General features: G+C 42.3%; 1 protein-coding gene and 1 pseudogene across 2 annotated transcripts in view; both read left to right on the top strand.

Moving 5' to 3' along the window:
* Positions 1-14567, top strand: part of FLACC1 (flagellum associated containing coiled-coil domains 1) — a 38593-nt gene that overhangs the window by 23494 nt on the left and 532 nt on the right. For both annotated transcript variants that reach the window (XM_019974996.2, XM_019974987.2), the window contains 3 exons: positions 2770-2832; positions 6201-6290; positions 6408-6517. In XM_019974996.2, coding sequence (XP_019830555.1) covers positions 2770-2832; positions 6201-6290; positions 6408-6517 — 263 coding nt within the window. The remainder of the gene's footprint in view (positions 1-2769; positions 2833-6200; positions 6291-6407; positions 6518-14567) is intronic.
* Positions 11681-14545, top strand: LOC109569545 (acyl-CoA-binding domain-containing protein 6-like; annotated as a pseudogene).

Raw genomic sequence — 14567 nt, 5'->3', positions numbered from 1 at the left:
TGCGACCCCATGGAATGTAGCCCACCAAGCTCTTCTGACCATGGAATTCTCCAGGCAAGACTACTGGAGGGGGTAACCACTCCCTTCTCCAGGGGATCTTCCCGACCCAGGGATGGAATCCAGGTCTCCTGTATTGCAGGCAGATTCTTTACCATCTGAGCCACCAGGAAAGCCCCATGTAACCAACATCCAAATCAAGACCTAGAACATTTCATCAACCCAGAAAGCATGCCTGTGCCCCTTCGCAGCTAACCCCTATCTACCTCAAAACCTGCCCCAAGACAACCACTCTTTTTATTCATATAACTATAGATTTAGTTCAGTCTAGTTCAATTGCTCAGTCATGTCCAGCTCTTTGCAACCCCATGAACTACAGTACGCCATACTTCCCTGTCCATCACCAACTCCTGGAGCTTTCTTAAACCCATGACCATCGAGGTGGTGATGTCATCCAACCATCTCATCCTCTGCCATCCCCTTCTCCTCCCACCTCCAATCTTCCCCAGCATCAGGGTCTTTTCTAAGGAGTCAGTTCTTTGCATCAGGTGGCCAAAGTGTTGGAGTTTCAGCTTCAGCATCAGTCCTTCCAATGAATATTTAGGACTGATTTCCTTTATGATTGACTGGTTTGGCTCCTTGCAGTCCAATGGACTCTCAAGAGTCTTCTTCAACACCACAGTTCAAAAGCATCAATTCTTCAGCATTCAGCTTTCTTTATGGTCCAACTCTCACATCCACACATGACTACTTGAAAAACCACAACTTTCACTAGATGGGCCTTTGTCAGCAAAGTAACGTCTCTGCTTTTTAATATGCTGTCTAGGTTGGTCATAGCTTTTCTTCCAAGGAGCAAGTGAACAGGCGAAACAACTATGGATTAGTTCCACCTGTTTTTAAACTTCATATAAATGGAATCATACAGTGTATGCGCTTTGTTGCATAGCTTCTTTCCCCTCAATTATTTCTGTGAAATTTATCCATTGTTCGTATCAGTAGTTTTTTCCTTTTATTGCACAGTAGTATTTATTTGTAGGAATATAACACAATGTGTTCACCATTTTTCTGTTTTTGGAGATTTTGATTGGTTCTATTTTTTGATTTTTACAAACAAAGCTTCTATAAATACCATGTGTAACTATTTTTGTAGACTTACTCTCTCCTTTCTCATGAATATATACCTAGATGTGTTATTACTGGACTCTAATGTAGGGATTTATAACAAAGTTCTAAGATATTTTCCACAGAAGTTGTGACATTTTTCTCTTGCACCTCAACTATATGAGAATTCCAGTTGTTCTATATCATCAACAACAATTAATATTACTAATCTTTTCCTTAAGAAGCTTTTTTTTTTTTAATTTTGTTTTTTGGTTGCACCATGGATCTTTGTTCCCTGACCAAGGATTGAACCCAGGCCCTCAGGCCCTCAGTAAGTGTGGAGTCCTAACTACTGGACTGCCAGCGAATTTCTGAGTATTGCTGATCTTTTACTTTTGGCTATTTCAATGCGTATGACCCTGGAAGAGGGCATGGAAACCCACTCCAGTATTCTTGCCTGGAGAATCCCATGGCCAGAGGAGCCTGGCTGGCTACAGTCCATCAGATTACAAAGAGTTGGACACGACAGAAGCTTCTGAGCACAACACAGCACAGCAATAGGTATAACGTGCTATTTCATTATTATTTTAGTTTCCCTGATGACTAATTATGTCAGGCAAATTTTCATATGGTTATTGGACCATTTATATGTCTTCTTTTGTGAAGTTCGGTTCAAGTTTTTTGCCAGTTAAAAAGAAATTGTGTTATTTACCTTTTTATAATTGGTACGTAGGAGTACTTTTTATACTATGAATACAGTTCTTTCTCAGATATACATGCTGTGAATTCTGTGGTTTGCCTTTTCATTTTGCTCACATTGTCTCTCCACATGCAAAAGTTTTACTTTCGATGAAAAGTTGGTTATCGACTTTTTCCTTGTATGGTAATAGCTTTTTGTCACCTCTGAAACTGTTGCCTATTCCAAGAACATGAAGATATTCTAGTTTTTAAAAAGTTTCATAAGTTTAGCATTTATGATTCTGTGATCCATTTTGAATAATGTTTTTTTATATTAAAGGTCTTAGGTCATTTTTTCCATATTTATATTCATTGTTTCAGAATGATTTGGTGAAAAAAATCTCCCTTTCTCCATTAAGTTACCTTGATGTCTTTGTTGTATTTGAGGGAGTAGGGGGCAAACTCTCTCCATTCTGTTCCATTCAACTATCTGTCTATATTTAGGCCAACAAAACAATGTCTTAATTTCTGTAGCTTGAAATCAGGGAGAAAAAAAAATCTTCCAACTTTGCTCTTGCTTTTCAAGGTTATTTTGGTTCTTCTTCAGCCTTTGAATTTCTATATAAATTTTATAATTATCTTGTCAAGAAAGCCTAGTGGTATTTTAAGTGGGATTGCAATGAATGTAAAGCTCGGTCTGTGGAGAATTGGATATTTAACAGCATTAAATCTGTACCCTAACAAAAGAAAACTCTTTAATGAAAATATGATTGCTTTTAATACTTCTTGATACACTAAGGTTGAGAAGGAGTAAGATTTTCATCATTTAACTTCAACATGTCATGTCACTACTTTGTAATGTGTGCTTTATTAAAGCAACATCTGAACTTTTGTGAATATTGCATTCCTGAATCATATTCTGGCTTTCTTAATTTTCTGAAAGAAGTGCCAGAACCCCAGTTGCTGACCTTTTCTAAATAAAATTCTTTTTAGGAGCTCTTAAAACAACATGAAAGGGATACCTTGCAATTAGAGGAGCTTAGAAAGACAAAAGAGGTAAGCTTTTTCATTTTTCCTGTGGAATTAGCCTCTAACAAATACATTGCTAAAATGATACATTCTCAATAAAATGGAATCTATGATAATTTTCCTCAAACCATTGAAAAACAAAAGAGCTAAAGCTGAGTTAGGGCTTCCCCAGTGGCTCAGCAGTAAAGAATCTGCCTGCACTTCAGGAGCCGCAGGAGTCACGGGTTCAATCTCTGGGTCAGGAAGATCCCCTGGAGGAGGAAATGACAACGCACTCCAGTATTCTTGCCTGGAAAATCCCATGGACCGAAGAGCCTGGCCGGCTACAGTCCTTGGGGTCATGAAGAGTCAGACACGACTGAAGCAACTTAGCACACATACACACAAAGCTGAGTTTGCTGGATTCACTGTCAAAAAGGATTTTAGAACTCTCTGAAAAAAGAAAGCCATTGCTGTCTTTTTAGAGCCAGATCTGAACAAATACATGAACAATATACTGTGAGATCTTCAGTGTTAAATGCCTTGCACTTCTCTTAAGGCTCTAACAACAAATGGGCCTTAAACAGTAAAATGCCAGATTCTTCCATTTAGAGACCCTGAAAACTACAATACTGCCTCTTGGGAACTGTGAGTTCAAGTCTTTCCTTAAAACTCTGAGTGTATTTACCTCACCCTTACAGCCTCTCTAGAACTTTTTTTCTGGAACAGATTATAGCGCTTCCATAAAGGAGGTATCAGAAGGGAAATTGTTCAAACCCCCAAACTGCCTTGTGGTTCTTCTTCCACTGTGAATTTAATTTGGATTCAGAATGGACCTGTTTGGGAAAAGATTAGCCATTCTGAAAGCATGGCATGACATCGTAGAGCCCAGGCAAGACATCAGCTTTGTTGGGCAAGCAGTCATAATGTCCTACAAGGTAAACGGGTGGACTTTGGTATGATGTAGACTCAGTGTGTTGTAAGAATGGCTTTAATGAGCTTGACTACTAATTCTATCACTGTGTCATTTCTGGGTCCATTTCAATTAATTTATTTTGCTCCTGATGCATGGTCATATTTTCTTGCTTATTTGCATGTCTGGTGGTTTTTTTATTGGATGCCAGCCTTTGTGACCTTTACCTTACTAGGTGCTGAATACTTTTGTACTTCTTTAAATATCATTAACCTTTGTTCTGGGATTCAGTAAAGTTACTTGGAAATGGGCTTCCCTGGTGGCTCAGTGGTAAAGAATCTGTCTGCCAATGCAGAGGACAGGAGTTCAATCCCTTACCCAGGAAGATCTCACATGCCAAGGGACAACTAAGCCCATGTACCACAACTACTGAGCTTGTGCCCTAGAGCTCAGGAGCCAACAACTACTGAGCCCACATGTCACAACTACTAAAGCCTATGAGCCCCAGAACCCGTGCTCCAAAACAAGAGAAGCCACCGCAATGGGAAGTCCACGCACAGCAGCTAGAGAGGAGCCGCCACTCACTGCAACTAGAGAAAGCCGCCTTGCAGCAACAAAGACCCAGCACAGCTGAATAAACAATAAAAACTAAAAAAAAAAAAAAAACACACACACACACACAAAACCTTTTTTTTGAAAAAAAGAAGTTACTTGGAAACAGTTTGATTTTTCAAGCCTTGGTTTTTAAGCTTTCTTAGGCAAAATTATAGCAGTCTTGATCTAGGGCTAGTTTTCTTCCACTGCTGAGTAATCTCTGTGTATTAACAGGGTTTTTATATTCTGGCTGGAGCGTGGCAGGCTACAGTGTATGGGGTTGCAAAGAGTTGGACACGACTGAAGCGACTAACATACATGCATGGTGGAAACATGAATTTCCCCAGTCCTGTTTTGGGCTAGGGACTGTTCTGCCTGCTGGTGGCTCTTTCCCCTTGCCTCGTTCCCTCTGTTCCTTCTCGCCATCATGTAGCTCCAGTGACACTGGACTGCATACTGTTTCTTAACAGGCCAGATTTCTCCCACTTCAGGGTCTTTGCACTCCGTCTTTTCCCTTCTTAGAAAGCTCTTTACCAGATATCCACACAGCTCACTTCCCTACCTCCTCCCAGTCTTTCTCCAAATGCCAACTTCTCAGAGCCTGCTCTACTTAAAGGCTCAACAACCTGCCTAACACTTTATGTTTCTACACTGACTTATAATCATTCAATCTGATAAGCTCAGTGAAGGGAGGGATTTTTGTCTGCTGCTTTCCTTGCCACTAATCCTCAGTTCCTAGAATGGTGCCTACCATATCACAGACATCCAGTAAACTGCAAATTTTTAAAAGAATAAATAAATTAATTTTGTTCATTTTTAAATAAATACTTCAATGAAAGAATGCCAAATGACCTGGTACAGTGCTTTGCCCAATGCCATTGCAGTAAAAGTGATGGTGCATGCATTCTCAGTCACGTCTGACTCTTTGGGGACCCCGTGGACAGTAGCCCACCAGGCTTCCATTTCCATGGGATTTCCAAGGCAAGAATACTGGAGTGTGTTGTCATTCCTTTTCTAGGGGCTCTTCCTGACCCAGGGATAGAACCCACATCTCCTGCATTGGCAGGCAGATTCTTTACAACTGAGCTACTGGGAAGCTCCTTGATGAATCCATATCAATACATCATTATTAACTAAAATCCAATTTACCTTAGCATTCCTTCTTTGTGTTGTACAGTAAGTCCCTACATATGAATAAGTTCCATTCTGAGAGTATATTCAAAAGTCCAACAAAGTTAACTTAAGTACCCAACTAACACAATCGACTATATAGGACTGTATTCTAATAGGTTTGTAATACCTTTCATACAAATAATATGTGCATAAAAAACAAGCAAACACAAAAAATAAAGAAAACATGTTTAATCTTACAGCACAGTACCTTCAGAAGCATGCAGTACAGTACAGCAGCTGGCATACAGGGTTGGCATGCCTGTTTGCATCCCATAGGTTTTGTCACATGCATCATGCCACGCAGCCTCCACTGCAGCATCATACAGAATGGTGTCTCTGCCCTAAAAATCCTCCATCCTCCTATTCATTCCTTGCTTCCCTTCCTAACTCCTGGCAACCACTGGTCTTTTTACTGTCTCTATGGTTTTGCATTTTCTAGACAGTCATGTAGTTGGAATTCATACTAGATATTTAATAAACCCTTGTTTAATGAATGGATAATTGATAGCTGTTTTGACAACCCATGTGAGCTCTGGTGAGGGCTGTACCAGTGAGGCTGTTGAGAGGGGTATAGACTAGTGAGACATAGAGGGGTAGAATGAACAGGGCATAGTAACAGAGCAGGAGAAGGAGTGGCTAAAGTTGATGCTTTCACATTCTAATCCAAATGTCCTGAACGAGGGGATAAATGCGTAGACATCAGTGCAATGTCCTGAAATAATTTCTTCTTACCCAGGTCATAGAGGAAGAGTTGTATGCTCAAGCTCTTATCCTAGAATCACTTAACACAACCCTCTACCAAACCCAGATGGAACTCCAGAGAGAGGTGAATCTTGGCTGGAGTGGGGATGGGAGCTGGAGGGAGGAACCCCCTGCCATGTAGCTCTGCCCTGGGTGACTCTAATTTAGGAAAGAGGGCTATTAAAATGTACCTGTCTTTCAGAAAGCTGTGGTAGCAACTCTGGAGAAAACACTCCAGATCAAGCTTACTGAAGCTGAAGACAAGTTTAAGTACACCATACACAATCTGACAGAAGAAAACATTCATCTAAGGTATGAATGATGCTGCTCAGAAAGACGTGGCTGAATTATCTTCAGAAAGTGATAACAGGAATTCCCTGGCAGCCCAGTGGTTATGACTCTGTGCTTCCACTGCAGGGGGCCTGGGATCAATCCCTGATCAGGGGACTGTGATTCCACATGTTGTGTGGTGATGGGTGAGGAATGGGGGGAAATGAACCTAGGTATTCCCTCATGAAGTCAAGGCACAGGCACTGTCAGGAGGGGGATATTCGCTGGCCACAGAAATTACCTTCTGAGGTCAACACTTTTAAAGTGATGTTGGGAGACTCCTCTCCCTTTCCTATGTTAGTTTTTAATGCAAAATAATACATGAGGTTTATCTGAGACTCTCTGGGTTTATTCAGTTTTATGACTGAGAATTATTTTTAAATCCGTGGCCTTGAGCCTTGTGATTTTCTATTAAGGGCTTTATGCCTTGAAGGCCTTCTTTACTTATGGGGTATTAATAAATGCTAGAAAGAGGTTCTAGCAGAACCTCTTTCTAGAGAAGGCAATGGCACTCCACTCCAGTACCTTTGCCTGGAGAATCCCATGGACAGAGGAGCCTGGTAGGCTGCAGTCCATGGGGTCGCTGGAGTCGGACACAACTGAGCGACTTCACTTTCACTTTTCACTTTCATGCATTGGAGAGGGAAATGGCAACACACTCCAGTGTTCTTGCCTGGAGAATCCCAGGGACGGGGAAGCCTGGTGGGCTGCCGTCTATGGGGTCGCACAGAGTCGGACACGACTGAAGTGACTTAGCTTAGCAGAAAGAGGTTCTGAGGGATCTATTTGAATATCTTGATGGCAAGTGCACTGTGAATTTTTCCAGTATCAGTTGGAGAGTTTGCCCATAAGGAAGATAGTAGTTGATTCAGGAGGGACAGATGATCAATGTTTCCAGAATAAGTTTTAGGTCCATGACAGATGGAGCAAATAAAAGATGTCACAGGGCCTTTTAATTCACCTAGTTGGTTGTTTTGATGATTGTAGTCAAATTCTAGAATTATTTTATATAGGGAGAAAGAAATTCCAGCAAGAAACTTACCTAAGAAGTCTCAGCTTAATAAATGGGTAGAGATGGGAGAACTAAGGAGAAAGGGATGTGTGTCTCAAAGGACCTAAACAAAAGGAAGTAAGTGCAGAGACAGGACCCTCTTGTGGCTCATTAGAGATCCCCACTCTTTGAAGTGTTTTAGAACTCTGAGGCGAGGGCTGCTTTATTGTAGTGGGGCTGAGCACTGAGAATGTGGCTCTGATGTCTTTTAGGACTGAAAGAGATTCATTCCCAACTTGGAGAAAAGTTTCTTCAAAGCAGTTGGGAGGGAGGATTGGGAAGAGCCCTGGAGTTCCTTGGAGCCCTATCACTGAGAATTGAAAGGATGTTGGAAAGGCTGGTTAAGAGAGCTGAAGCAACCTGAAGTGCTAGACTCTGTAAATCTCTTTTCCAATGTCCTGGCTCTTTGCAATAACAGGAGAAACTAGGAGGATTCTGGTCTGGCTTAGGAAATTTAATTTGTGAAATTGAAGATAAGAATTTTGGTGGTCTTCTTTATGGGTGACTCATCCATGAGTGTCAGAGAGCTGATTTGCCAGATGAACTAAATCTGGAGTGGATGTAAATTTACCATTCTGTTGGGTCCTTTTAGCAGGGGAAGATTTCAGTTCAGCCCATTAATAAGTAGAGTTAAAAGCTTCCTGGGTAGAATCAAACTCTTTAGGAAGACAAGAATTTTCTTTAAAAACAATCTGAAGTCAATTGTAATTTGTCATGAACAGGTTTGTTACATTTTTATGTGCAAGCCTGAATTTTCTTCTAATCAACAGGCTTTGGAAAAGCCCTAGGAATCATGGGATGAAGTCATCTAGCAGTTGCTCAAGCCATATAAGTTAGTAGGTCTCCTGGTTGTAATTTTTGAGATCTGTTAGGATTTTCTTAATTAGCAGGTTTCATCCAATACTGTGACTGGTCTTCACCAACAAGCACATATATGAACTATATAAGTTAGAAAAACAAGGTCAGTAAGTTTGAATGACTATAGTAAACTCCTAAGCAAATCTGTGAAGCTCTTTGGTTACTCTGAATCTTTATGGCTCACAGTTCAGCTTTAGTCCAAGGAGTATGAGAAATTAAGGATTTGGATTCTCAGACTGCTTAATTTTAAAAGGACAGGTTCTGACAAGTTCAGAGGAAGAGGGAGTGGGGAGAATTTCAGAAAGAAGGGAAAGTTCAGTAAAGGAATTACTGTAGGGAAACAAAGGATATAAAAGTAGTGTAAGCAGCATAGGAGGGAAGGAGGGAGATGGTGCCAGAGGCAGTCTGGTCACGAAGAGCCAAAGAAGAGACTCAAGATGGAAACAGAGATGGAGCCTGAGACAAAGAGGCCAAAGAAGACAAGCCAGAAGCTTCAGCAGCCATTTTATCTTTCTTTAATTATTTGCCTCAGTTAACCTTAAAAATCTTATTTCTGCAGAGAGACAATTTTAGAGTCATGACATTCATCAGGTTCAAAATAAGCATTCCACTCAGTTCTGGAAATTTTTGAACTATTGTGGTCTAATTTGGTTTTAAGAAAATTAAGTTTGGAGTTTTCAAAAGCTCCCCATAATGGCCGTTGAGATCCTAACTTGCCTTTGATTTGGACTAGTCCATTTAGCTAGAAATGCACATGAGGAACGACCACAGTTTTTTGTTTTGTTTTGAGGACCACAGTTTCTAAACATAAAACTGGTTGGAATCCCTGGGATTGGGATTTCAAAATATCTAGGTAACAGGGGTCCCCTTTCTCAGAGGTTTCTCTCTGGAATAAAAGAATAATTTTCAAATAACTGACAGCTCAAACAGCTCAATTCAAACAGCTTTCAGCTTAAACAGCCTACCAGCTAATACCAGCCAGTTCTAATGAAACAGCTTGATCCCAAAGTAGCCAGTCCAGAGGGTTTTCAGCCAGTTTCCAGGAAACAGCCCATGTTCCAAAGGAAGGGGCCAACAGCTTCAGCTTCAGTGAAGCAGCTCCTGTTCCCAAAGGAATGGGCTGACAGCTTCTCAGCTAGCTTTAGTTGAAGGAGTATAATCACAAAATCAGACCAAAGTGCCAAATGAGCACTCACAAACAGAACAAGGCCTTAACCAGAAACACAAAACCTTAAAGTAGATTCTGAATAAAGTCAGAGAGCTTCAAGTGCAAAGAGGGCATGGGTTCAGATCCAGGAGAAAGATATACCTTCAAACTCCAGGGTCATTGAGAAAAACAGTGAACTCAGTGGGCTCAATTGTGAGCACCACACCTGTCTGCTCACCAGTCCCAGAGCCATTGAGGATCATCTTTGGTCCTTGTATAGGCCACCAAATGTTGACATAAAACAAATAGACTGCCAGTTATTCTCCAGCAATGATGGGTTTATTTGGAATCACCAAAGAATTTCAATTTGGGGTCTACAAACATGGTCTACACATGGATATCACCAGATGGTCAATACCAAGATCAGACTGATTATATTCTTTGTAGCCAAAGATGGAGAAGCCCTATATAGTCAGCAAAAACAAGACCAGGAGCTGACTGTGGCTCAGATCATAAATTCCTTATTGCCTAATTCAGACTTAAATTGAATAAAATAGGGAAAACCACTAGACCATTCAGGTATGAGCTAAATCAAATTCCTTATGATTATACAGTAGATATGAGAAATAGATTCTAGGGATTGGATCTGATAGACAGAGTGCCTGAAGAACTATGGACAGAGATTTATGATATTGTACAGGAGGCAGTAATCAAGACCATCCCCAAGAAAAAGAAATGCAAAAAGGCAAAATGTTTGTCTGAGGAGACCTTACAAATAGTTGAGAAAAGAAGAGAAGTGAAAGGCAAAGGAGAAAGGGAAAGATATAAACATCTGAATGCAGAGTTCCAAAGAATAGCAAGGAGAGATAAGAAGCCTTCATCAGTGATCAATGCAAAGAAACAGAGGAAAACAATAGAATGGGAAAGACTAGAGATTTCTTTAAAATTAGAGACACCAAGGGAACATTTCAAACAAAGATGGGCACAATAAAGGACAGAAATGGTATGGACCTAACAGAAGCAGAAGATATTAAGAAGAGGTGGCAAGAATACATAGAAGGACTATACAAAAAAGATCTTCATGACCCAGATAACCACGATGGTGTGATCACTCACCTAGAGCCAGACATTCTTGAATGCGAAGTCAAGTGGGCCTTAGGAAGCATCACTATGAACAAAGCTAGTGGAGATAATGGGATTCCAGTTGAGCTATTTCAAATCCTAAAAGTTGATGCTGTAAAGGCGCTGCACTCAATATGACAGCTAATTTGGAAAACTCAGCAGTGGCAATAGGACTGGAAAAGGTCAGTTTTCATTCCAGTCCCAAAGAAAGGAAATGCCAAGCAATGTTCAAACTACCACACAATTGCACTCATCTCACATGCTAGCAAAGTAATGCTCAAAATTCTCCAAGCCAGGCTTCAACAGTCCATGACAACATGTACTGTTCAACAACTGTGAACTTCCAGATGTTCAGGCTGGATTTAGAAAAGACAGAGGAACCAGAGATCAAATTGCCAATATCCACTGAATCACTGAAAAAGCAAGAGCCTAGAAAAACCTCTACTTCTGCTTTATTGACTATGCCAAAGCCTTTGACTATGTGGATCGCAACAAACTGTGGAAAATTCTTCAAGAGGTGGGAATACCAGACCATCTGACCTGCCTCAGATATGCAGACGACACCAGCCTTATGGCAGAAAGTGAAGAACTAAAGAACCTCTTGATGAAAGTGAAAGAGGAGAGTGAAAAAGCTGGCTTACAACTCAACATTCAGAAAACTAAGATCATGGCATCTGGTCCCATCACTTCATTGCAAATAGATGGGGAAACAATGGAAACAGTGAGAGACTTTATTTTGGGGGGCTCCAAAATCACTGTGGTTGGCGACAGCAGCCATGAAATTACAAGACGCTTGTTCCTTGGAAGAAAAGCTATGTCCAATCTGCTGCTACTGCTGCTAAGTTGCTTCACAGGTGTCCGACTCTGTGCGACCCCATAGACGGTAGCCTACCAGGCTCCCCCGTCCCTGGGATTCTCCAGGCAAGAACAGTGGAGTGGGTTGCCATTTCCTTCTCCAATGCATGAAAGTGAAAAGTGAAAGTGAAGTCGCTCAGTCGTGTCCGACTCTTAGCAACCCCATGGACTGCAGCCTACCAGGCTCCTCCATCCATGGGATTTTCCAGGCAAGAGTACTGGAGTGGGGTGCCATTGCCTTCTCCTAGACAGCATATTAAAAAGCAGAGACAAGCCTTGTTCCAGGCCCCCTGGTTGTGTGGCTCACAGACCCCCGTGCCGCGAGAGCGATCTGGGCTACCCCGAGCTCCCTGTTAGCCTGGGGAAGCCAAAAGAGACCGGGCAGTGGGGGAGAGCAGCAGAGGGTGGTGGGACCCTCCCTGCACACCCAGGGAGACCAGGGGGATAGAGGGAGCGAGGCTGAGTTAAGCAAGGGTTAGGTGAGCTTGGGTGCAACTTGAGCTCGGGACTGGTGGGCCAGGCTCCCACGCTGGTGTCACACCCGGTCGGTCCGAAGAAGACAGGCGGACTCATGGCCTTGTCATTCCTGCCCTCGGGGGCCACCACGGGCGACAGTGGTGGAGAGCTGAACTCGGGGGATGACTCCAGGGATGTGGAATCCCTCCAGAGCCCAGAGATCGAGGCATCCAGGAGCCTGGCAGAGCTGTTTGAGAAGGCTGCAGCACAGCTCCAAGGCCTGGTGCAAGTGGCTAGCAGGGAGCAGCTCTTGTATCTGTATGCCAGGTACAAGCAGGTACAAGTTGGAAATTGCAATACACCTAAACCAAGCTTCTTTGACTTTGAAGGAAAGCAAAAATGGGAAGCATGGAAAGCGCTTGGTGTTCCAGCCAAGCAATGCAGGAATATATTGCTGTAGTTAAAAAATTAGATCCAAGTTGGAATCCTCAGTCACCAGAGAAGAAAGGAAAATAAGCAAATACGGGTTTTGGTGGGCCAGTTTTTAGTTCTCTGTATCACGAAGAAATCATCAGGGAAGAAGATAAAGACATATTTGATTACTGCAGGGAAAACAACATTGACCATATAACCAAAGTCATCAAAACAAAAAACATGGATGTGAATATGAAAGATGAAGAGGGCAGAACTCTACTCCACTGGTCTTATGATCGAGGACATAAGGAACTAGTCAGTCTTGCTACAATATAGAGCTGATATTAGCTGTCAGGACAATGAAGGTCAAACAGCTCTACATTATGCTGCTGCCTGTAAGTTTTTGGGCATTGTGGAGCTGCTGCTCCAGTCTGGGGCTGACCCCACGCTCCAAGACCAGGATGGCTGCCTGCCAGAGGAGGTGACAGGGTGCAAAGCAGTTACTTTGATGTTACAGCAGCACACGACAGGCAAGGCTTAATCAAAAGACTAGAAAACTATGGTCGACAACAGCACAGGGCTCCAGTGGTGAAAGAAAACTGCAAAAATGACACATCTTTTGCCGCCCATCTTTGGTATATGTTGGCTAATAAAATCAGTTGTGAGGAACTGGAAAAAAAAAAAAAAAAAGCAGAGACATTACTTTGCCAACAAAGGTCCGTCTAGTCAAAGCTATGTTTTTTCCAGTAGTCGTGTATGGATGTGAGAGGTGGACTATAGAGAAAGATGAGAGCTGAAGAGTTGATGCTTTTGAACTGTGGTGTTGGAGAAGACTCTTGAAATGCCCTTGGACTGCAAGGAGATCCAACCAGTCAGTCAATCCTAAAGGAAATCAGTCCTGAATATTCATTGGAAGGACTGATGCTGACACTGAAAGTCCAATACTTTGGCCACCTGATGTGAAGAACTGACTCATTGGAAAAGACCCCGATGCTGGGAAAGATTGAAGGTGGGAGGAGGAGGGGATGACAGAGGATGAGATGGTTGGATGGCATCACGGACTCGATGGACATGAGTTTGAGTAAGCTCTGGGAGTTGGTGATGGACAGGGAAGCCTGGAGTGCTGCAGTCCATGGATCACAAAGAGTCAGATATGAATGAGCAACTGAAGTGAACTGAACGGAAATATGGCAAGCCATGTGCAAGGTCCCACATAGCAAGGGAAGAAGAATGCTTTTATAGAGGGGAAAAAGTAATAGGGGAGGGCTATAGCAAACACATGGAGAAGGCAATGGCACTCCACTCCAGTGTTCTTGCCTGGAGAATCCTGGGGACGGGGGAGCCTGGTGGGCTGCCGTCTGTGGGGTCGCACAGAGTCAGACATGACTGAAGCGACTTAGCAGCAGCAGCAGCAGCAGCAGCATAGTAAACAGAGTCCATGACTTTTCTTTGCCTGAGTTCTTCCTAGGAAACAAGAGGAGTCTTTCTTCCTTTGGGGCTCTGCTACCATCTCAGGGCATGAGAGCTCCCCCTTCTGGCGTCTCTACTCTATTTAATGAAGAAGAATAAAGTCGCTCAGTCGTGTCTGACTCGTTATGACCCCATGGACTGTACAGTCCATGGAATTCTCCAGGCTAGAATACTGGAGTGGGTAGCCTTTCCTTTCTCCAGGGGATCTTCCCAACCCAGTGATTGAACTCAGGTCTCCCACATTACCGGTGGATTCTTTACCAACTGAGCTATCATGGAAGCCCATTAAAGAGTCTTCTGTTGGTGTCTTTTTTTTTACATGGGACTCAGGTGTCAATAATTTACCTTTAGATGCAGCCACATTTGGTTCCTGTGAAAATCAACCTCAGGTCAGAAATTATACTGTTACCTGAAGATACATCTTAAATCACTGAAGTAACTTTTGGTCAATACTTAACAAAGGGAAATTGTTCACTGTGTTAATTTTGTCATAAATTCTTCATATGGGAATTTGGTAATCCAAATTTCATGTCTCCCTAAATTCAAAATCACTGCAAATATTGAAAGAGACCACTCCCAACTAGTGAAGGAACAAAACTACATTTCTCTGCTTCCCAAATGTCTTGTATCCCTTTCTACCCTTTACCTCTATAAATCTT

The sequence above is a fragment of the Bos indicus genome, chromosome 2, assembly GCF_029378745.1.
Source record: "Bos indicus isolate NIAB-ARS_2022 breed Sahiwal x Tharparkar chromosome 2, NIAB-ARS_B.indTharparkar_mat_pri_1.0, whole genome shotgun sequence".
Taxonomy (NCBI): domain Eukaryota; kingdom Metazoa; phylum Chordata; class Mammalia; order Artiodactyla; family Bovidae; genus Bos; species Bos indicus.
This window is presented reverse-complemented; position numbering and strand designations above follow the sequence as displayed.